The 16984-nt window shown below is 46.1% G+C and overlaps 1 protein-coding gene across 1 annotated transcript; it reads right to left on the bottom strand.

Annotated features, from left to right (window-relative positions):
• LOC144481849 (uncharacterized) lies at window positions 1–12308 on the bottom strand. Its single transcript, XM_078201000.1, has 3 exons — window positions 12264–12308; window positions 7030–8015; window positions 1–80 (listed from the first exon to the last, which is right to left on the bottom strand). The coding sequence occupies exons 2-3, from the start codon at window positions 8009–8011 to the stop codon at window positions 1–3; spliced, it is 1062 nt and encodes a 353-aa protein (XP_078057126.1). The 5' UTR covers window positions 8012–8015; window positions 12264–12308.
• Window positions 12309–16984: the final 4676 nt, after the last annotated feature.

Here is a 16984-nt window from a genome sequence, read left to right as displayed (position 1 = left end):
CTACGTGTAAGTGTTCTTCAAACCAGGATGTTCAAATGCAATGCTGCTGGGTTGGCCCAAAACATTTACTTTCTTTCTGGCTACAAAACAGAAAGAGCTACTATTTAATGACCAGCATAGCACGTATTCTGGACGTTCCAAGGTGTTTTACAACTAATGGATTATTCTTGAACCGCAACAACTAATTTGTTCAGAGCAAAGTCCAACAAATGGTAAATTAAAGAATTGTTTTGATTTTGATGGTGTTGGTTGAGGGACAGTGGTGGGTAGGACACCCTATTCTTCTTCAAATAATACTATGGGATCTTTTACATCTCGCTGAACAGATAGATGAAACCTTAGTTTAATATTTCATCAGAAGATAGCTCCTATGACAGTGTGGCATTTGCTCAGTAATTCATGAAGTGTCTGGTGAAATTGGATGCTGAAGTCCTGGAACAGAACTCAAAACCACAACCTTCTGATCAGAGCCAAGAAGAACTCAGAAAAATGGAGGTAAGAAGGTGTATTGCATCAAGAGGCTACTTAGAGTGAAGGGCAAGGCTGGTAGAAGGGGGGAACCTTTCTCAGGATGATGACTCAGGATATTGAGGCCCTGGTCAAAAAGGAGGCGGCATATGACATGCATAGACAGCTGGGATCAAGTGGATCCCTTGAAGAGTATAGAAGTTGTCAGAGTAGAGTTAAGAGAGAAAACAGGAGGGCAAAAAGGGGACGTGATTAGTTTGGCAGATAAGGCAAAGGAGAATCCAAAGAGCTTCTACAAATACAAAAAGGGCAAAAGAGTAACTAGGGAGAGAGTAGGGCCTCTTAAGGATCAACAAGCTCACCTATGTCTGCAGATCCACAAGAGATGGGTGAGATCCTAAATGAATATTTCTCATTGGTATTTACTGTTGAGAAAGGCATGGATGTTAGGGAACCTGGGGAAGTAAATAGTGATGTCTTGAGAAATGTACAGATTACAGAGAAGGAGATGCTGGTGCTGGAAGTCTTAAAGCGCATCAAGCTAGATAAATCCCCGGGACCTGATGAAACATATCCCAGGACACTGTGGGAGGCTAGGGAGGAAATTGCAGGTTCCCTAGCAGAGATATTTGAATCACTGACAGCTACAGGTGAGGTGCCTGAAGATTGGAGGGTAGCAAATGTTGTGCCTTTGTTTAAGAAGGGCTGCAGGGAAAAGTCTGGGAACTACAGACTGGTGAGCCGAACGTCTGTAGTGGATAAATTGTCAGAAGGTATTCTGAGAGACAGGATCTACAAGCATTTAGAGAGGCAAGGACTGATTAGGGACAGTCAGCATGGCTTTGTGAGTGGAAAATCATGTCCCACGAATTTGATTGAGTTTTTTGAAGGGGTAACCAAGAAGGTCGATGAGGGCAGTGCAGTTGATGTTGTCTACATGGTATTTAGCAAGGCCTTTGACAAGGTACCGCATGGTACATTGTTGCATAAGCTAAATTCTCACGGGATCCAGGGTGAGGTAGCCAATTGGATACAAAATTGGCTTGACGACAGAAGACAGAGGGTGGTTGTAGAGGGTTGTTTTTCAAACTGGAGGCCTGTGATTAGCGGTGTGCCTCAGGGATTGGTGCTGGGTCCACTGTTATTTGTTATTTATATTAATGATTTGGATGAGAATTTAGGAGGCATGGTTAGTAAGTTTGCAGATGACACCAATATTGGTGGCACAGTGGACAGTGAAGAGGGCTATCTAGGATTGTAATGGGATCTTGATCAATTGGGCCAGTGGGCCGATGAATGGCAGATGGAGTTTAATTTAGATAAATGTGAGGTGATGCCTTTTGATAGATCGAACCGGGGTAGGACTTACTCAGTTAATGGTAGGGCGTTGAGAAGAGTTATAAAACAAAGCAATCTAGAGGTACAGGTTAATAGCTCCTAGAAAGTGGAGTCACAGGTGGACAGGGTGGTGAAGAAGGCATTTGGCATGCTTGGTTTCATTGGTCAGAACATTGAATACAGGAGTTGGGATGTCTTGTTAAAGTTGTACAAGACATTGGTAAGGCCACACTTGGAATACTGTGCGCAGTTCTGGTCACCCTATTATAGAAAGGATATTATTAAACTAGAAAGAGTGCAGAAAAGATTTACTAGGATGCTACCGGGACTTGATGGATTGAGTTATAAGGAGAGGCTGAATAGACTGGGACTTTTTTCTCTGGAGCGTAGGAGGCTTAGGGGTGATCTTTTAGAGGTCTATAAAAAAATGAGGGGCATAGATAAGATAGATAGTCAACATCTTTTCCAAAAGGTAGGGGAGTCTAAAACTAGAGGGCATAGTTTTAAGGTGAGAGGGGAGAGAAACAAAAGAGTCCAGAGGGGCAATCTTTTCAGAGGATGACGAGTGTCTGGAACGAGCTGCCAGAGGCAGAGTAGAGGCAGATATAATTTTGTCTTTTAAAAAGCATTCAGACAGTTAGAGTCATAGAGGTTTACAGCATGGAAACAGGCCCTTCGGCCCAACTTGTCCATGCCGCCCTTATTTTTTTTTAAAACCCCTAAGCTAATCCCAATTGCCCGCATTTGGCCCATGTCCCTCTATACCCATCGTACCCATGTAACTATCTAAATGCTTTTTAAAAGATAAAATCGTACCCGCCTCTACTACTACCTCTGGCAGCTTGTTCCAGACACTCACCACCCTCTGTGTGAAAAAATTGCCCCTCTGGACACTTTTGTGTCTCTCCCCTCTCACCTTAAACCTATGCTCTGTAGTTTTAGACTCCCCTACCTTTGGGAAAAGATATTGACTATCTACCTTGTCTATGCCCCTCATTATTTTATAGGCCTCTATAAGGTCACCCCTCAGCCTCCTACGCTCCAGAGAAAAAAGTCCCAGTCTATTCAGCCTCTCCTTATAGCTCAATCCATCAAGTCCCGGTAGCATCCTAGTAAATCTTTTCTGCGCTCTTTCTATTTTAATAATATCCTTTCTATAATAGGGTGACCAGAATTGCATACAGTATTCCAAGTGTGGCCTTACCAAAGTCTTGTATAACTTCAACAAGACGTCCCAACTCCTGTATTCAATGTTCTGATCAATGAAACCAAGCATGCTGAATGCCTTCTTCACCACTCTGTCCACCTGTGACTCCACTTTCAAGGAGCTATGAACATGTACCCCTATATCTCTTTGTTCTGTAACTCTCCCCAACGCCCAAAAAATATTGAATATAAGCAAGTTTTTTAGCTCAGAAATAAAATGACAAGGATTTACTTCTGAAAGCCATTCAGTCTGTCCACCCTGTTCCACATCATACAATGAGATCATGGTTGATCTGTGTCTTTACTCCTTTCATCTGTTTTGGCTCCATATTCCCTAAGTATATCCCTTGGATGAATTACCTGCTGAAGCTAATTCACTTCTGTAAGAGAAATGGCCGCTTGATCAGGTGAGTATTGGAGGTGACTACTGCCTGTAGAACAGCAGCCCAGCAGAAGATTTCAGGTGGAGGAGAGGAGAAAATTAATAGGAAATTCTGGAGTTTAATAGGAAATTCAGTGGCAGTGAGACACTTAAAACCTAAGTAGTAATCTCTGATATCTGGCTTTTGTGGTAAAGTGAAGTAGTAGTGGAAAGTTAATGATTGACTTTACCAATCAGCAAATGCACTTTCTAATTCTGTTGTCAATTTTATCACTGACAGCTCAGGCTCGATGGATAGCATTCTTGCCTCAGAGTCAGACGGTTGAGGCTCCAAATCCCATTCTAGGGCTTGAGCAGAAAATATAATTTGATTTTTCCACTGCAGTACTGAGAGAATGTTGGAAGTGTTGTCTTTTTGGTGAGACATTAAACTGAGACATCACCCAGGGCCAGGGAGAGAAGTCATGGGTCCTGGTGCTTCTCCTGTTTCCAGGCCCCTTATTATACCCTGATGCTCCCCCTCAATCATGCATGATATTTTTTCCCCTTTCAAGACTCACCAATCAAGCACAGAAATATACGAGTAAAATAATGCCATTCTTAGTATCTGGTTTCAAATGTTGTCTGATATATATGCAGCATGGGTCATTAATAGTAAGAGCAGCAACGATATAATGCAGTGTCAGTTGGTGTGTGCTCTATAGCTGATCCCACCACAACTATTAAACAAACCAGCTCTTATTAACATGTTTGCACATTGGACCATATGAACACAGTGTCAGTAAATTCATATTTCAGGAAAGAATCAATATTTGCAACCCAGATAAACTGCACAAGATCTTTTCCATTCTATAGAAGAAGTAGGAGACTTCCTGCTGCTTGGGTGCATGATAGTATTCAATATAATCATATCATACAAGGGGTGTAATTGGATTCTATTTTATCAGTAATATCATAGGGTAAAAAGATCAAATGACTCCTGAGCAACAAATTGGGATGATTGAACAACATAGGTCTTCATTGTCAGTGAGAAGTGTTGAAGCCCGTGGGTGTCTCTGCGCAACACAACTTTTAAGAGGCAAGAAGACAAAGACTGAATGGTTCACAACTGTATCACCAAGTTTCAAGACTGCCAATTGCTGCTTCTCACTCCAATATATTTTCAATATCGACTATGCACCACAACTTTATCATGATATTTCAATCTCTTAGAAAACCCCTAAAAAACATGAAGATAGAGTGGGATAATAGGTAAATAGACAGAAGGACAAGGTTGAAATCAATAGAAAAGACTCGAGCATTATATGCAGTGCAAAACAGGTTACTGATTCACTATGAGTCCATTATGAACTCCTGTCCTGCCAGTTTCACCCCACAAAGCCTGCTCCCAGTAAACTTTCATTAGCAGCAAAATAAATAAACTCCAGCTATGATTCCACCTCTGCTCACAAGATAATTCTGGATGACAGGACCGATTAGCTGCGCCATAGGTATGAGGAGCAGGAGTAAGCGATTCAGCCCCTCAAGCCTGCTTCACCATTTGATAACATTGCCTATGTTATAGTAGTGACTGCAACTCAAAAGTATTTAATTGGCTGTAAAGCGATTTGAAACATTTTGAAAGGTGCTGTATGAATGTAGGTTTTGTCTTTCTTTCAGTACATCTGTATGCAGTTGGCAGAGACTGTACCAATGGCGAAATTGGAGGCCCAGTGCTGATTCTCTCAGGATAATATATCATAGAGCAGTGAAATTGTTAGCGCGAGTGAACAGATACCACACCACTCGCACCCAGAGCCAAGATTGATAGCAGCACAGTTTATTATAGTGTTTTACGTCGACGGAGGTACAATCAGGACACAGACAAGACAGTCCCGAAAAGTACTCTGCTTGCCTGCCAAAACGGAGTACAGTTATAGTAACGATCTGTTTTGATATGTAAATGGTTTGTGAGTGGTTTCCTGATATAATCATCCTGTTTCAATAGGTTTGTGGGTGTGGAGTTTGATGTGTAAATGGTTTTCTTTTATAGTTATCCCGTTAATGGGTTTTCTGGTCTAGAGTTTTAATATGTAAAGTTTGGTTTAAGAGTGTGATAATTGCTTTATGTCTCTGAATTCCTTTGGACAATGGGTGTTTGATGGGATGTCAGGAAGTTTTCCAGGTCTCATGGTATTTTCTGAATAGCATATTGATGCGAGTTCCTGAGTCTTTGTCAACCTGGTTTCTGTGTTTAAAAGATGTCTGCTTGCCTTACTCACACCTTTCTGGCTGAATGCTGTCCTGTTTTGCTTCATTTATCGAGTTATAGTTTAAGAAATATTCTAATCCTAATACCCACAAAATTTATGCCCGCCTACAGTCCCCCCTGTCGGTCAAAAGTGAATTTTTGTTGTTTATTTCCTTTTCACTTTTCTAACCGATCTTTCTCCCCTTTATTATATTTTGTGTCCGGTGCTTCCTGCCTCCGTACGCTGCAGTCGTACAGTTTAGGGAAGTCCCGGAGTTTGTCAAATCATGTGTAGGCGGGAGTAATCATCCCGCTTGGTTACCTGCCCCATCATACCAATTGTTCTAACTAAGTTCTTATGTGCTTTCATTCTCTTCCGCTGGCGGTAGGTGTAACATGTAGCCAATCCCCAGGAAAGGGCTAAGATGAGTTGGATGACCACCAGTGTGTGCGATGTAATTCGGACCCAGGGGTGGATGTTTATATTTAGACCCCAGTCCCACACCTTCTGTACCCATGTTTGACTTCGTAACGCCGTCTCGGTATCTTGTTCCAAGGTTTTGATGTGTGACTGTAACCGGTGGTATAATCGGACGGAGTGTCCTACTTTAAGTCGGAGCTCCCTTAGGACTTCGGTCAGGTGTGGGATGGGGGCTTGCTCGGGTTCTTGGTAGTCTCTTAGGTTGTCTTTTAGGGGGTCTGTGGCATTAAAGGCTATGGTCTGCCTATTTCGGATATTGGTGATGTGAGCTTGACCTATAGTGACTGGCTTGCGAGGGGTAAAACAGAAGTTAGGGTCGGGGATTGGGCATGTTAATCCGTTATATGTGAATGATGTACGTGTGGTAGCTACACAGTATCTACCCCGCCCCCCGTATCCTGCCCGGGCGAAATGTGGGTCTACGGGTATAATCTCTAAGGTGCAGTCCTGTGTTCGGTTAAACCCACATTCTGCTGCCTCTCCTTGTCTCAGTGGGTGAGGACAGATGGTGACCTCTCCCCTCTGCTTGCACCCTGCGAGAGAAACACTGGACATTATGCCATGTTTGGAGATGGCCATGTTTTCGGTTATGTGGTAGCGGAGGGAAGCATTGCCCCTAACAACACCAATATTTTCAATTCGGAAGATGGGGAATGGTCCAGCGTCCTGTGTGACCGTTGGAATTAGCAGAACCATTCCTATCCCGGTGCCCTCACTAACCTCGCAGTCGGGGATTACTGGATATACTCGTGTCATCCCCTTCAGGGTCCGGTCATCCAGCACCCCCTTCTGATCTGCGAGTTGCGCTAGTTGGGCGCTGTCGATCCAATCGGGCACTTCCCCCCTGTGTACCTGGTCCAAATTGTGTCGTATTTGTGCCACCATCCACTGACCATATGCATGGCATAACTGTCCCTGTTGTACCCGGGCAGTGTCTTCCCTTTTCCCTGTCTATGAGGCGATTGATAGTTCGGGCATGTGCTTCTAACACTGCAATCCCATCTAGTTGGATATGGGCGCCCGCTTCCCCTAAGAATGCTTGTTCCGCCTGCTGGTCTAATGACCGCTGTAATATGTTTTTCATTACCCCTTTCAGCTGTTCAATTTTACTGTTGAGGCCCTGGATGTCAATGGAGTTAATCATTGTGTCTCCTGTATTCAGCCCTGTGAGCATATCATTGATAATACCCCGTTTGCTTCGGTATGTGTTGGTGTTTATGTTTCCCCTGTAGTGTGTGGCCCCCATTGCGTCAATGGCCCGTTTTATGGTCTCTCTCTCTAACATCTGATACAAGTTCTGTACCCGTTCTGAGCAATGCCTGGGTACCTGGATTCCTGAAATGTCGATCAGGACAGGTACCACCTCATGTTTTACGTTGTCGTACACAATTTCCCCCTCGTTCCACAACACCAGTCCTCCCTCCGGTCCCCTGCTTTGCAAGGGACAGGGTAAGATTTCGGGCCTTGTGGTCGTGGGGGCCCGCGTTGGAAGCGGTGCAAAACATACATACAATGAGACTGCGGGAGCCTCAACAAGTCCGTAATAGCCGCAAATGTCCATGTTTGAATTCAAAGTGTCCTGTGGTCGGGCCTCTTGTGGGTTGTCGGGGAGGGCGCAGAGAGTCCCAAAAACGCACTGGTCTCTGTTCTGGAGGTCCCGCTGTTGAATGCATGTTCGGAGTCCTTCTAAAGTGCAAGTGAAGCAGATCTCGTTGATACCCGGGTAAACTTGTAGCCATGCGTTAAGATAAGTTCTACTGTTCATAGGGTCCGGTCCAGCTGGCACACAGAGTGCCTCGGATGTGTTGAAGGCTACCCCGTGGAATCGCGGGTAGATGGGGTGTTCTTCGGGTGCCACACTCGTCAGGAAGGTCGCCGCGAGGATCATCCTCCAAGTGGTCCACATGGTTCTGGAGAGGGGTTGGGGGAGGATATATAAAACCTGGTGGCCGCCAGTCGTTAGGTTCATATTAGGTGATGAACTTGTCTTACTTATCTTATTCTTATTTCTATCTACATATATACATTCATGCCTCGGTTGGCATATAGTTCCTTTAGTGTTGGAAAATAAAGGTTGTTATTTCGATTTCCGCTGTAAGGACAAAGATGGTTAAGGGCCAATACGTGGAGTGGACGGAGCATCCTCTGTCCTTTCAGTCAGTCTGCTCTGTCCTCTTTCCCCGTGGTGATAGGATTTTAATTGCGACCAATGTTTCCATCGGCCTTTTCCTTTCACATCGACACACGCACATGTATCGCTGGTAAGGATAACCTCGTGGGGTCCCATCCATTTCGGTGCAAACCCGGGTCGGTCTGGGGCAATCCGAATCAAAACCCTATCCCCTACTCGAGGGAGGGTGGGGGTATGACTGACATTTTCCTTTTTAGCCTGGTCTCTAATGGCTTGCTGGTCCCTGGCTGTGTGGTGCAGGTCTCGGAGTTGTGAATCTAAGTGTTGCACATATCGTTTGAGCTTGTCCCGGAGGGGTGTCATTTCTTCCCCTCCCACGGCGATGTTTTCGGGGAGTCGCATTGCTCTCCCGGTCATTAGTTCGAACGGGGTGAGCCCTATGGTTCGACCTGGGGTGGCCCGTAGGCGCATCAGGATACAGGGAAGGACATCTACCCACCCCTGACCTGTTTCTGCGATAGTTTTTGCTATCGTGTTCTTGAGGGTGCGATTCATTCTCTCTACCATTCCAGCACTCTGGGGGTGGTATGGTATATGGAACCGCTGTCGGATCCCTAAGGTTTTACATACGTGTTTCATTACCTTGCCTGTGAAGTGTGTCCCCCCGCTGCGGTAATGAATCCGCGCCTATTCCATGCTATCATATAGTCGTGAACCACCCCGAACGCATATTGACTGTCCGTGTATATGTTTACCCTTTTGTCCCTTCCTGCGCTAAGGGCCTTTGTTAATGCTATAAGCTCGGCCACTTGAGCAGAGGTCTCCCCCCTTTTACCAATCGCTGGATAGGTTCTGCTATGGATGCAAACTGATCGATGAAATTCCGACAGTAATTAAAGAGTCCCATTACTCTACGCACCCCCCTAACTGTGTTCGGACGGGTCATGTTGGCAATTGCTGTTTTTCGGTCCGTGGGAAGGGTTTTCTTTCCCTGACTTATGTAATGCCCCAGATATCGGACCTCTGGTTTTGCGAGTTGTGCTTTGGTTGGGTTAACCTTAAATCCTGCTGTTTGTAAGCCCCGCAGGATTACTGACAGGGCTCCCAAATGCCCCGTCGGGTTAGTGGAGGCGATCAAGATGTCATCCACATATTGGAGAAAAGCGCTCTCATAGGGGGATAAGTTACAATTTTCGAGGGCTTTGCTCATAACCCGGTGGAATATGTTGGGGCTATTGTGGAATCCCTGGGGGAGACGGGTCCAGGTGTACTGTCCACCTCCACAGGTGAAGGCAAACTTCTCCTGGGAGTCTGGGTGGAGTGGAATTGACCAGAATCCGTTTGCTATGTCTAGCACGGAGAAGATACAATATTCAGGTCGCAGTCCGTTAAATATAGTGGCCGGGCTCGCAACGATAGGGTGTTCCTTTGGGGTGACCTTATTCAGGGCGGTATAGTCGATGGTTAGTCGGTAGTTCCCGTCTGGCTTACGGACGGGCCACATCGGGGAATTTGTGTGGGACACGGTGGGTCTCAGGATGCCCCGTTTAACCAAAGCCTGGACGATTGTTTCGGTTGCCTGTAACGCCTCGGGTTTTATGGGATATTGTTTATGAGGGGCATGGGCTGGTCCTTGTATTTGTAAAGGAAGGATTGTGACGAGACCGCAGTCTTGCTTGCCTGTAGCCCAGACCCGGGGTAGTGCTTGACATAAGAGTCCCACTAGTCCCTCCTTCTTCCAGTCTCGGGCCGTCGGAGCCGGAGCCCCCATGCCTATGGCTGCTACGTTCTTATTAGGGACCCAGTATCCTTGGATCCCGCTCTTGTGTTCCTTCCTTGCCGTCCACAGCAGGCGCTTATTGAAAGCGTCCACCACTGCTCCTAACTCTCCCAGGAGGTCTATTCCCAAAATTGTCCCTTCTTCATTTGGGCCCACCCAGAAGTGTACGGGGAGTATGATCCCCTCTACCTCAAGTAACACTGCTTCGCTCTGATATGCTATAGTCCTATCCCCCCCTATTCCTACTACTACTATGGAACGGTGGGTGGTGGGTAGTGCCATGTTGGTGAGGGATATCGAAGCCCCCGTATCTATTAATATTTTGCATCGCCGGCCCCCTAACGATGCATTCACCCAGATACGGGGGTCCGTTCCCGGGGCGGGGGCCGATGCCACTCATGCAAATTTTTGTGCCGCCAAGGTTTGTATAATGTCCAGCAGCTGCTGGTGGCTGAGGTGCGCTGGGTCCGAAACCACCTCATTCTCCCTTATATCTGGGGCGCTTGCCGGGGTTTTCTCCAGTCTCTTCGGGGGCGCTCTCTCTCTCCTTGGGATCCTTCTGTCTTTGCAGGTAGATTCGGTGTGTCCGATTCTGCCACACTTATTACATGTATTAGGAGGGTGCGGGATCATAGCTCGGCATTCCCTTTTGAAATGGCCTAATTCCCCGCACCTGTAGCAATTTCCTCCTTCAGTTCCTACCGCTGATATCCCTACTCTGGCGCCCTGTGTTTTCCTTTGCTGGTTGTCTACAGTGACAGCCCAGTTTTCTAATTCATTGAAGGTGTTAAAGTTTACCAATCCTGTCTTTAGGATAGCTTGGTGTGCTGGGCTCAGCCCATCCCTATATAACCGGAGGAATGCCGGGTTCTGTCTATCTGCATCTGGCATTCCTCCGTGGGCTACAAAGGCATCGAATTTTCGTCGCCCGTATTCCTGAGCCCCTTCCTCCTTTTTCTGCGTTACTCCTACTATTACACTCCAACTCACGGGGACCTCCCCCATGGTCAGGATGATATCGTTTTTAAAGCCTGTCAGAGCCTGTTCCTGCTCCCGGCGGCTCCCGTCTAGGTCTGCACACCAAGTCCCATTCTGGTGTTCTGCCCGGAGCCGAGCCCAGTGATTCTCGGGCATCTTGGCTCTTACTAACCCTGCTATATCTCGGTTGTGTAAGTTGTGGCACAGTTGCATCCCTTTCATCTTTTGCCAAAAAATTACGTTACTGTGCCTGGGCTGCAGGGTTGGGAGCTTTTCTAGTAATTTCATAGTGCCCCCTGGCGAGAGTGACACATAAGTCATTTTAATTTGGGCCTGCCTTCCTCGCCCGTCTCTCCCTTGTCCCCCTGGGATACATTCGATCTTAAGAGGTGCTGCTTTGGCGTTTGGGGGATCGGTGGTTACCGGGGGACTCCCCCCTGTTTTAATCATGCTTTTAATTAGGTTCTTGTTTTTATCTGCTAGATAGCGGGTGAGGGACCCTTCCGGCCCCCATTCAAAAATGGTCTCAATGCTATCCATGTCGAATCTCTTAGCTAAGATCAGTGGTGTACTAATCCTGGTTTGGTGCTTCCCACAGATACTTGTGTAGGTATCCCTGGGGTTCCTGGTTTGGTGTTTCCACTGTCAGTACCTTTAAACCTTCAGCAGTAACACGCAGAGCCCGTCCTGCATGTAACGGGGAGATCACCGCTCACAGAGACAGGGGGGGCTCTGACCACGACTACAGGGGCCGGGGGCCACTCTTTCCTGACCAAATCCTACCGCTAAATCAATCCACAGAGGCTCGCCGTTTCCCTATCTCCCCGGGAATCACCCTGACCTGGGTGCGGACAAGCGTGGGATTGACCGCAGGTAGGAGTTCCCCCGGCGTGTAGCCGTTCTTTCGCGCTACCAGAGGTCTCCTGCTTGTAGTGCCCGAAGCACTCACAGAGGCTCCAGACTTAGTAGCGCCCGGACATGTAGCAGACTCCTCGCGGATCTGTTTCCAGTGGCCCAGACTTTCGCGCCTGCAGAGGTCCTACCCGACTTGCAGCGCCTGGACTTAAACCGAACTTCGTGAGTCCGCGTTCATTGGCCCTAACCCTGGACGTCCTCCCGGCCTCCCGGCCACTTAACCCTTGTCTTCCTTAGGTACCTTTTGGGTCAGCTAATGTCTGGTCGGGTCCGCTGTCAGGGATACGCGGAATGCAACAGTACACAATCAATTACAATTCGCGACCCCGCTCACCCGCCCAAAGAAGAACCTACCCCGCTGTGCAGCTCTCGATCGGGCTCTGTTCACAAGTTCAGATCGCGGCAGCCGTGGAACACCGCTGGCACTGGGAATTCCCGCGGACTTTAAATGAGTAAAGATACTCACCCAGTGTTTGAGAGGCGATGTTCCAGCGGCGGTCACGATCCCGGACGAGCCCCCAATTGTTAGCGCGAGTGAACAGATACCACACCACTCGCACCCAGAGCCAAGATTGATAGCAGCACAGTTTATTATAGTGTTTTACGTCGACGGAGGTACAATCAGGACACAGACAAGACAGTCCCGAAAAGTACTCTGCTTGCCTGCCAAAACGGAGTACAGTTATAGTAACGATCTGTTTTGATATGTAAATGGTTTGTGAGTGGTTTCCTGATATAATCATCCTGTTTCAATAGGTTTGTGGGTGTGGAGTTTGATGTGTAAATGGTTTTCTTTTATAGTTATCCCGTTAATGGGTTTTCTGGTCTAGAGTTTTAATATGTAAAGTTTGGTTTAAGAGTGTGATAATTGCTTTATGTCTCTGAATTCCTTTGGACAATGGGTGTTTGATGGGATGTCAGGAAGTTTTCCAGGTCTCATGGTATTTTCTGAATAGCATATTGATGCGAGTTCCTGAGTCTTTGTCAACCTGGTTTCTGTGTTTAAAAGATGTCTGCTTGCCTTACTCACACCTTTCTGGCTGAATGCTGTCCTGTTTTGCTTCATTTATCGAGTTATAGTTTAAGAAATATTCTAATCCTAATACCCACAAAATTTATGCCCGCCTACAAAATGATGTTAGGAAAGTGACTACAAAGAAATCACAACGTTTATGATATAATTCAACACTGCAGCTACTACAACCTCACCATTCTGACTTCTGGTGCCAATCCACAATGTACCATAAATGGCACCTGCTTCTTTTGTGCTAAGGACACTATCCCCAGGATTTGTCAATCAGACATCTACCAGCAGCTCAGGAAAAATGTAGCTTGAATTGTTGATCTGAATTTTTCAGAGAAGAATGATATGTGATAGGTAAATTCAGTATGGCCTCAGCTCAAGATTGTTTCCCCTTCCTCCAAAAGCTGTCATAGTGGAATAGAGTATAAAAGTAGAGGGGTGCTGTTGCAACTGGACAGGGAATTGGTGAGATCACATCTGGAGTACTGTGCACAGCCCCTTACTTGAGGAAGGATGTACATGAAGAGGCATGTTAAGATGGACATGAAGGAGCTTGTAGACCTGGTGAAAATCCGCTAAAACCTGAAGCCCTCTGTAATGCTCCAAAGAAATTGCTTCAACATGGCTGAAGAACTCCTGGGGAATCTGTCACCGAGTTCTTGGCTAGGTTGTGGAAATTAGCTGAATATTGTGAATCTCAACTGCTCCTTAATGAAATGTTGTGAAACAGATTGGTATGTGGCATAAAACCACCCAAAAGAAATTGTTGGCGGAACCCAATTAAAAAAGCCATTGAAATAGCCCTATCACTTGAGAACACAGAAAAAAAGGGCTCAAGAACTACAGGGGGTATCAGGCAGCAATGCCCTCCAACTAGTGGGAGGGACCTCATGTAATTAGTCTTCAATGGAGAGTGTTTGTGTAAATCAGGTGTTAAAGGGCCCCTTTCGATAGTGGAACCCTAATGTCACCAGCAGACAGTCAAGGAAAGGCAGTGACAACTCCAAGAGTATTTGAGAACATACCCCATAAAGGTGCAGTTGCCAGATGATGGATTATTGCAAGCACTGTCAAAGGACACAGCCAAGGCAAAGTTTTAGGAACAGGCAAAACACGTGCTGCCTAGTGAAAAAAACTAAGACCAGTAGCTGACCGTACCTTGCAGATATCCCGTCATCCAGAGACAGGGACATTACAACTGAATTGTGCCATCATGACAAAATTTGCCCCAATAATGGTAGAATTACTGGTGAATGGCCATCCATTAATGATGGAGGTGGACACGAGCAGCAGTCTCCATTATCAGAGAACAGACATATAAGTGTCTACAATCTGGCATCCAGCTCCTGAGGATAGGAAGATTAGCAGGGTAAATAAGAAGATAGGAAGGCCAGACTAGCGACCTATGCGGGGGAACCTTTAGAAATAAAAGGCACCACAATGGCCCAATGCCCTTACAGGCAGCAATCAGCTCATCTCCCACTCATTGTTGTAGGTGCGCATGGACCAAGCCTTATGGGGAGAGATTGGCTCCAGCAGATCCGGCTGAACTGGTTGAAGATCTTCAGGTGAGGCGTGAAGGGTCTGTACAAAGTTATTAGTAGAGTTTTACAAGAATTCTGGAAAAAATAAAAGGGGCCAAGACCAAGATCTATGTTGACCCCAACGTTACACCTAGTTATTTCAGAGCAAGACCAGTCCCATACTCCATGTTGGAGAAGGTGGAAACTGAACTAGGGCACCTTGAAAGTTTACATAGAATAAGGTCTGTGCAATTTGCAGAATGGGCTGCACGTGTAATCCCTGTTCTTAAGCCCAACAAATCAGTTTGTCTTTGTGGGGACTATAAACTAACAGTCAATTGGGTCTCCAAACTTGATAGGTACCCATGCGCTGAATCGAAGATTTGTATGCTAAGTTAACAGGTGGCAAGACATTCTCCATGTTGGACATGAGCCATGCTATCTTCACCTTGAATTGGAAAGATGTGATGATCAACACACAAGAGACTCTGAGTATACCCACTTGTCCTTTGGGATCTCATCAGCATGTGCCATTTTTCAAAGAGTTATGGAGAACATCCTTCAAGAACTACCCAAGGTAGCAGTATACTTAGATGACGTCTTGGTCATGGGGGCTTCAGAACAGGAACACCTGACCAACGTAGAATAAGTCTTGCAGAGATTCTCCAGTGCAGGAGTTCACTTGAAGCGGGGGAAATGTGTTTTCCAGTGGCTGAAGTAACCTATTTAGGCGACCGAGCAGTTGACAAGGGGTTACATCCTGTAGAGGATAAGGTAAAGGCCATCAAGGAAGCACCAACCCCTAGGAATACCATGGGGTTAAAATCCTTCCTGGGATTAGTCAATTTTGGAAAAATTATTCCGAATTTTGCTTCCAAAGGGGTTTGCTGGCCCCCATGCATACCCTACTATGAATGAGATAGAGAATCTGGTGAACTGGTGCAGCAACAATAATCTCTCCCTCAATGTCAACAAAATGAAGGCGATTGTCATCGACTTCAGGAAGCGTAAAGGAGAACATGCCCCTGTCTACATCAATGGGGACGAAGTAGAAAGGGTCGAGAGCTTCAAGTTTTTAGGTGTCCAGATCACCAACAACCTGTCCTGGTCCCCTCATGCCGACACTATAGTTAAGAAAGCCCACCAAAGCCTCTACTTTCTCAGAAGACTAAGGAAATTTGGCATGTCAGCTACAACTCTCACCAACTTTTACAGCTGCACCATAAAAAGCATTCTTTCTGGTTGTATCACAGCTTGGTATGGCTCCTGCTCTGCCCAAGACCGCAAAAAACTACGAAAGATCGTGAATGTAGCCCAATCCATCATGCAAACCAGCCTCCCATCCATTGACACTGTCTACACTTCCTGCTGCCTTGGCAAAGCAGCCAGCATAATTAAGGACCCCACGCACCCCGGACATTCTCTCTTCCACCTTCTTCCGTCGGGAAAAAGATACAAAATTCTGAGGTCACATACCAACTGACTCAAGAACAGCTTTTTCCCTACTGCTGTCAGACTTTTGAATGGACCTACCTTGTATTAAGTTGATCGTTCTCTACACCCTAGCTATGACTGTAACACTACATTCTGCACTCTCTCGTTTCCTTCTCTATGAATGGTATGCTTTGTCTGTATAACATGCAAGAAACAATACTTTTCACTGTATGTTACTACATGTGACAATAAATCAAATCAAATACCAGTGGTGCTCCTGGGAAGCTCCGCAAGCAGAGGTCTTTTCTAAAGTTAAACGTCAGCTATTGTCATCTAACTTACTGGCCCATTTCAACCATAAGAAAGAGCTTATATTGTGCTGCTTCCCCATATGGGGTTGGGGTGGTGCTGTCACATTGTTGGAGAGATGGGACAGAAAAGTCCATTGCGTATGCCTCCAGGACCCTTTCAGGCACGGAGCAAGGGTAATCTCAAATTGAGCAAGAAGGATTGGCGGTTGTATTTGGTGTGAAAAAGTTCCATCAATATGGCTATGGTAAACATTTATTTACAGCTACCAATCATAAACCCTTTTTGAGCCTTTTCAAAGAGGAAAAGGCAATCCCCCCATCGCCTCCGCTCAGATACAACACTGGGCTTTATTATTGGTGGCCTACGAATATTTTCTAGAACACTGCCCTGGAACCCAGACAGCCAAGGCAGATGCACTGAGTTGCCTCCCGTTGCCCACAAGCCTGACTCCTTTGCCAGCATTGGAAGAGGTTGTGATAACCCTGAACCTTTTAGAGACCTGGCCAGTGTCAGCGAGGCAGATTAAAGCCTGAACCCAAAAAGATCCAACCTTATATAAAGTAAGGCACGTGATCCTATATGATGGATTCGAAGGACGACCCTCCGAAGAAATAAAACGCTACCTCATTAAGAAAGATGAACTTAGTGTTGAGGACAGGATCATTCTTTGAGTAATTGTTCCACCTCCAGAATGATGACCAACATTAACGGAACTACATAATGGCCACCCAGGAGTATCAAAAATGAAGATGCTGGCCAGGAGTCATGTCTGGTGACCTGGT

Source organism: Mustelus asterias, chromosome X (genome assembly GCF_964213995.1).
Source record: "Mustelus asterias chromosome X, sMusAst1.hap1.1, whole genome shotgun sequence".
Taxonomy (NCBI): Eukaryota; Metazoa; Chordata; class Chondrichthyes; order Carcharhiniformes; family Triakidae; genus Mustelus; species Mustelus asterias.
This window is presented reverse-complemented; position numbering and strand designations above follow the sequence as displayed.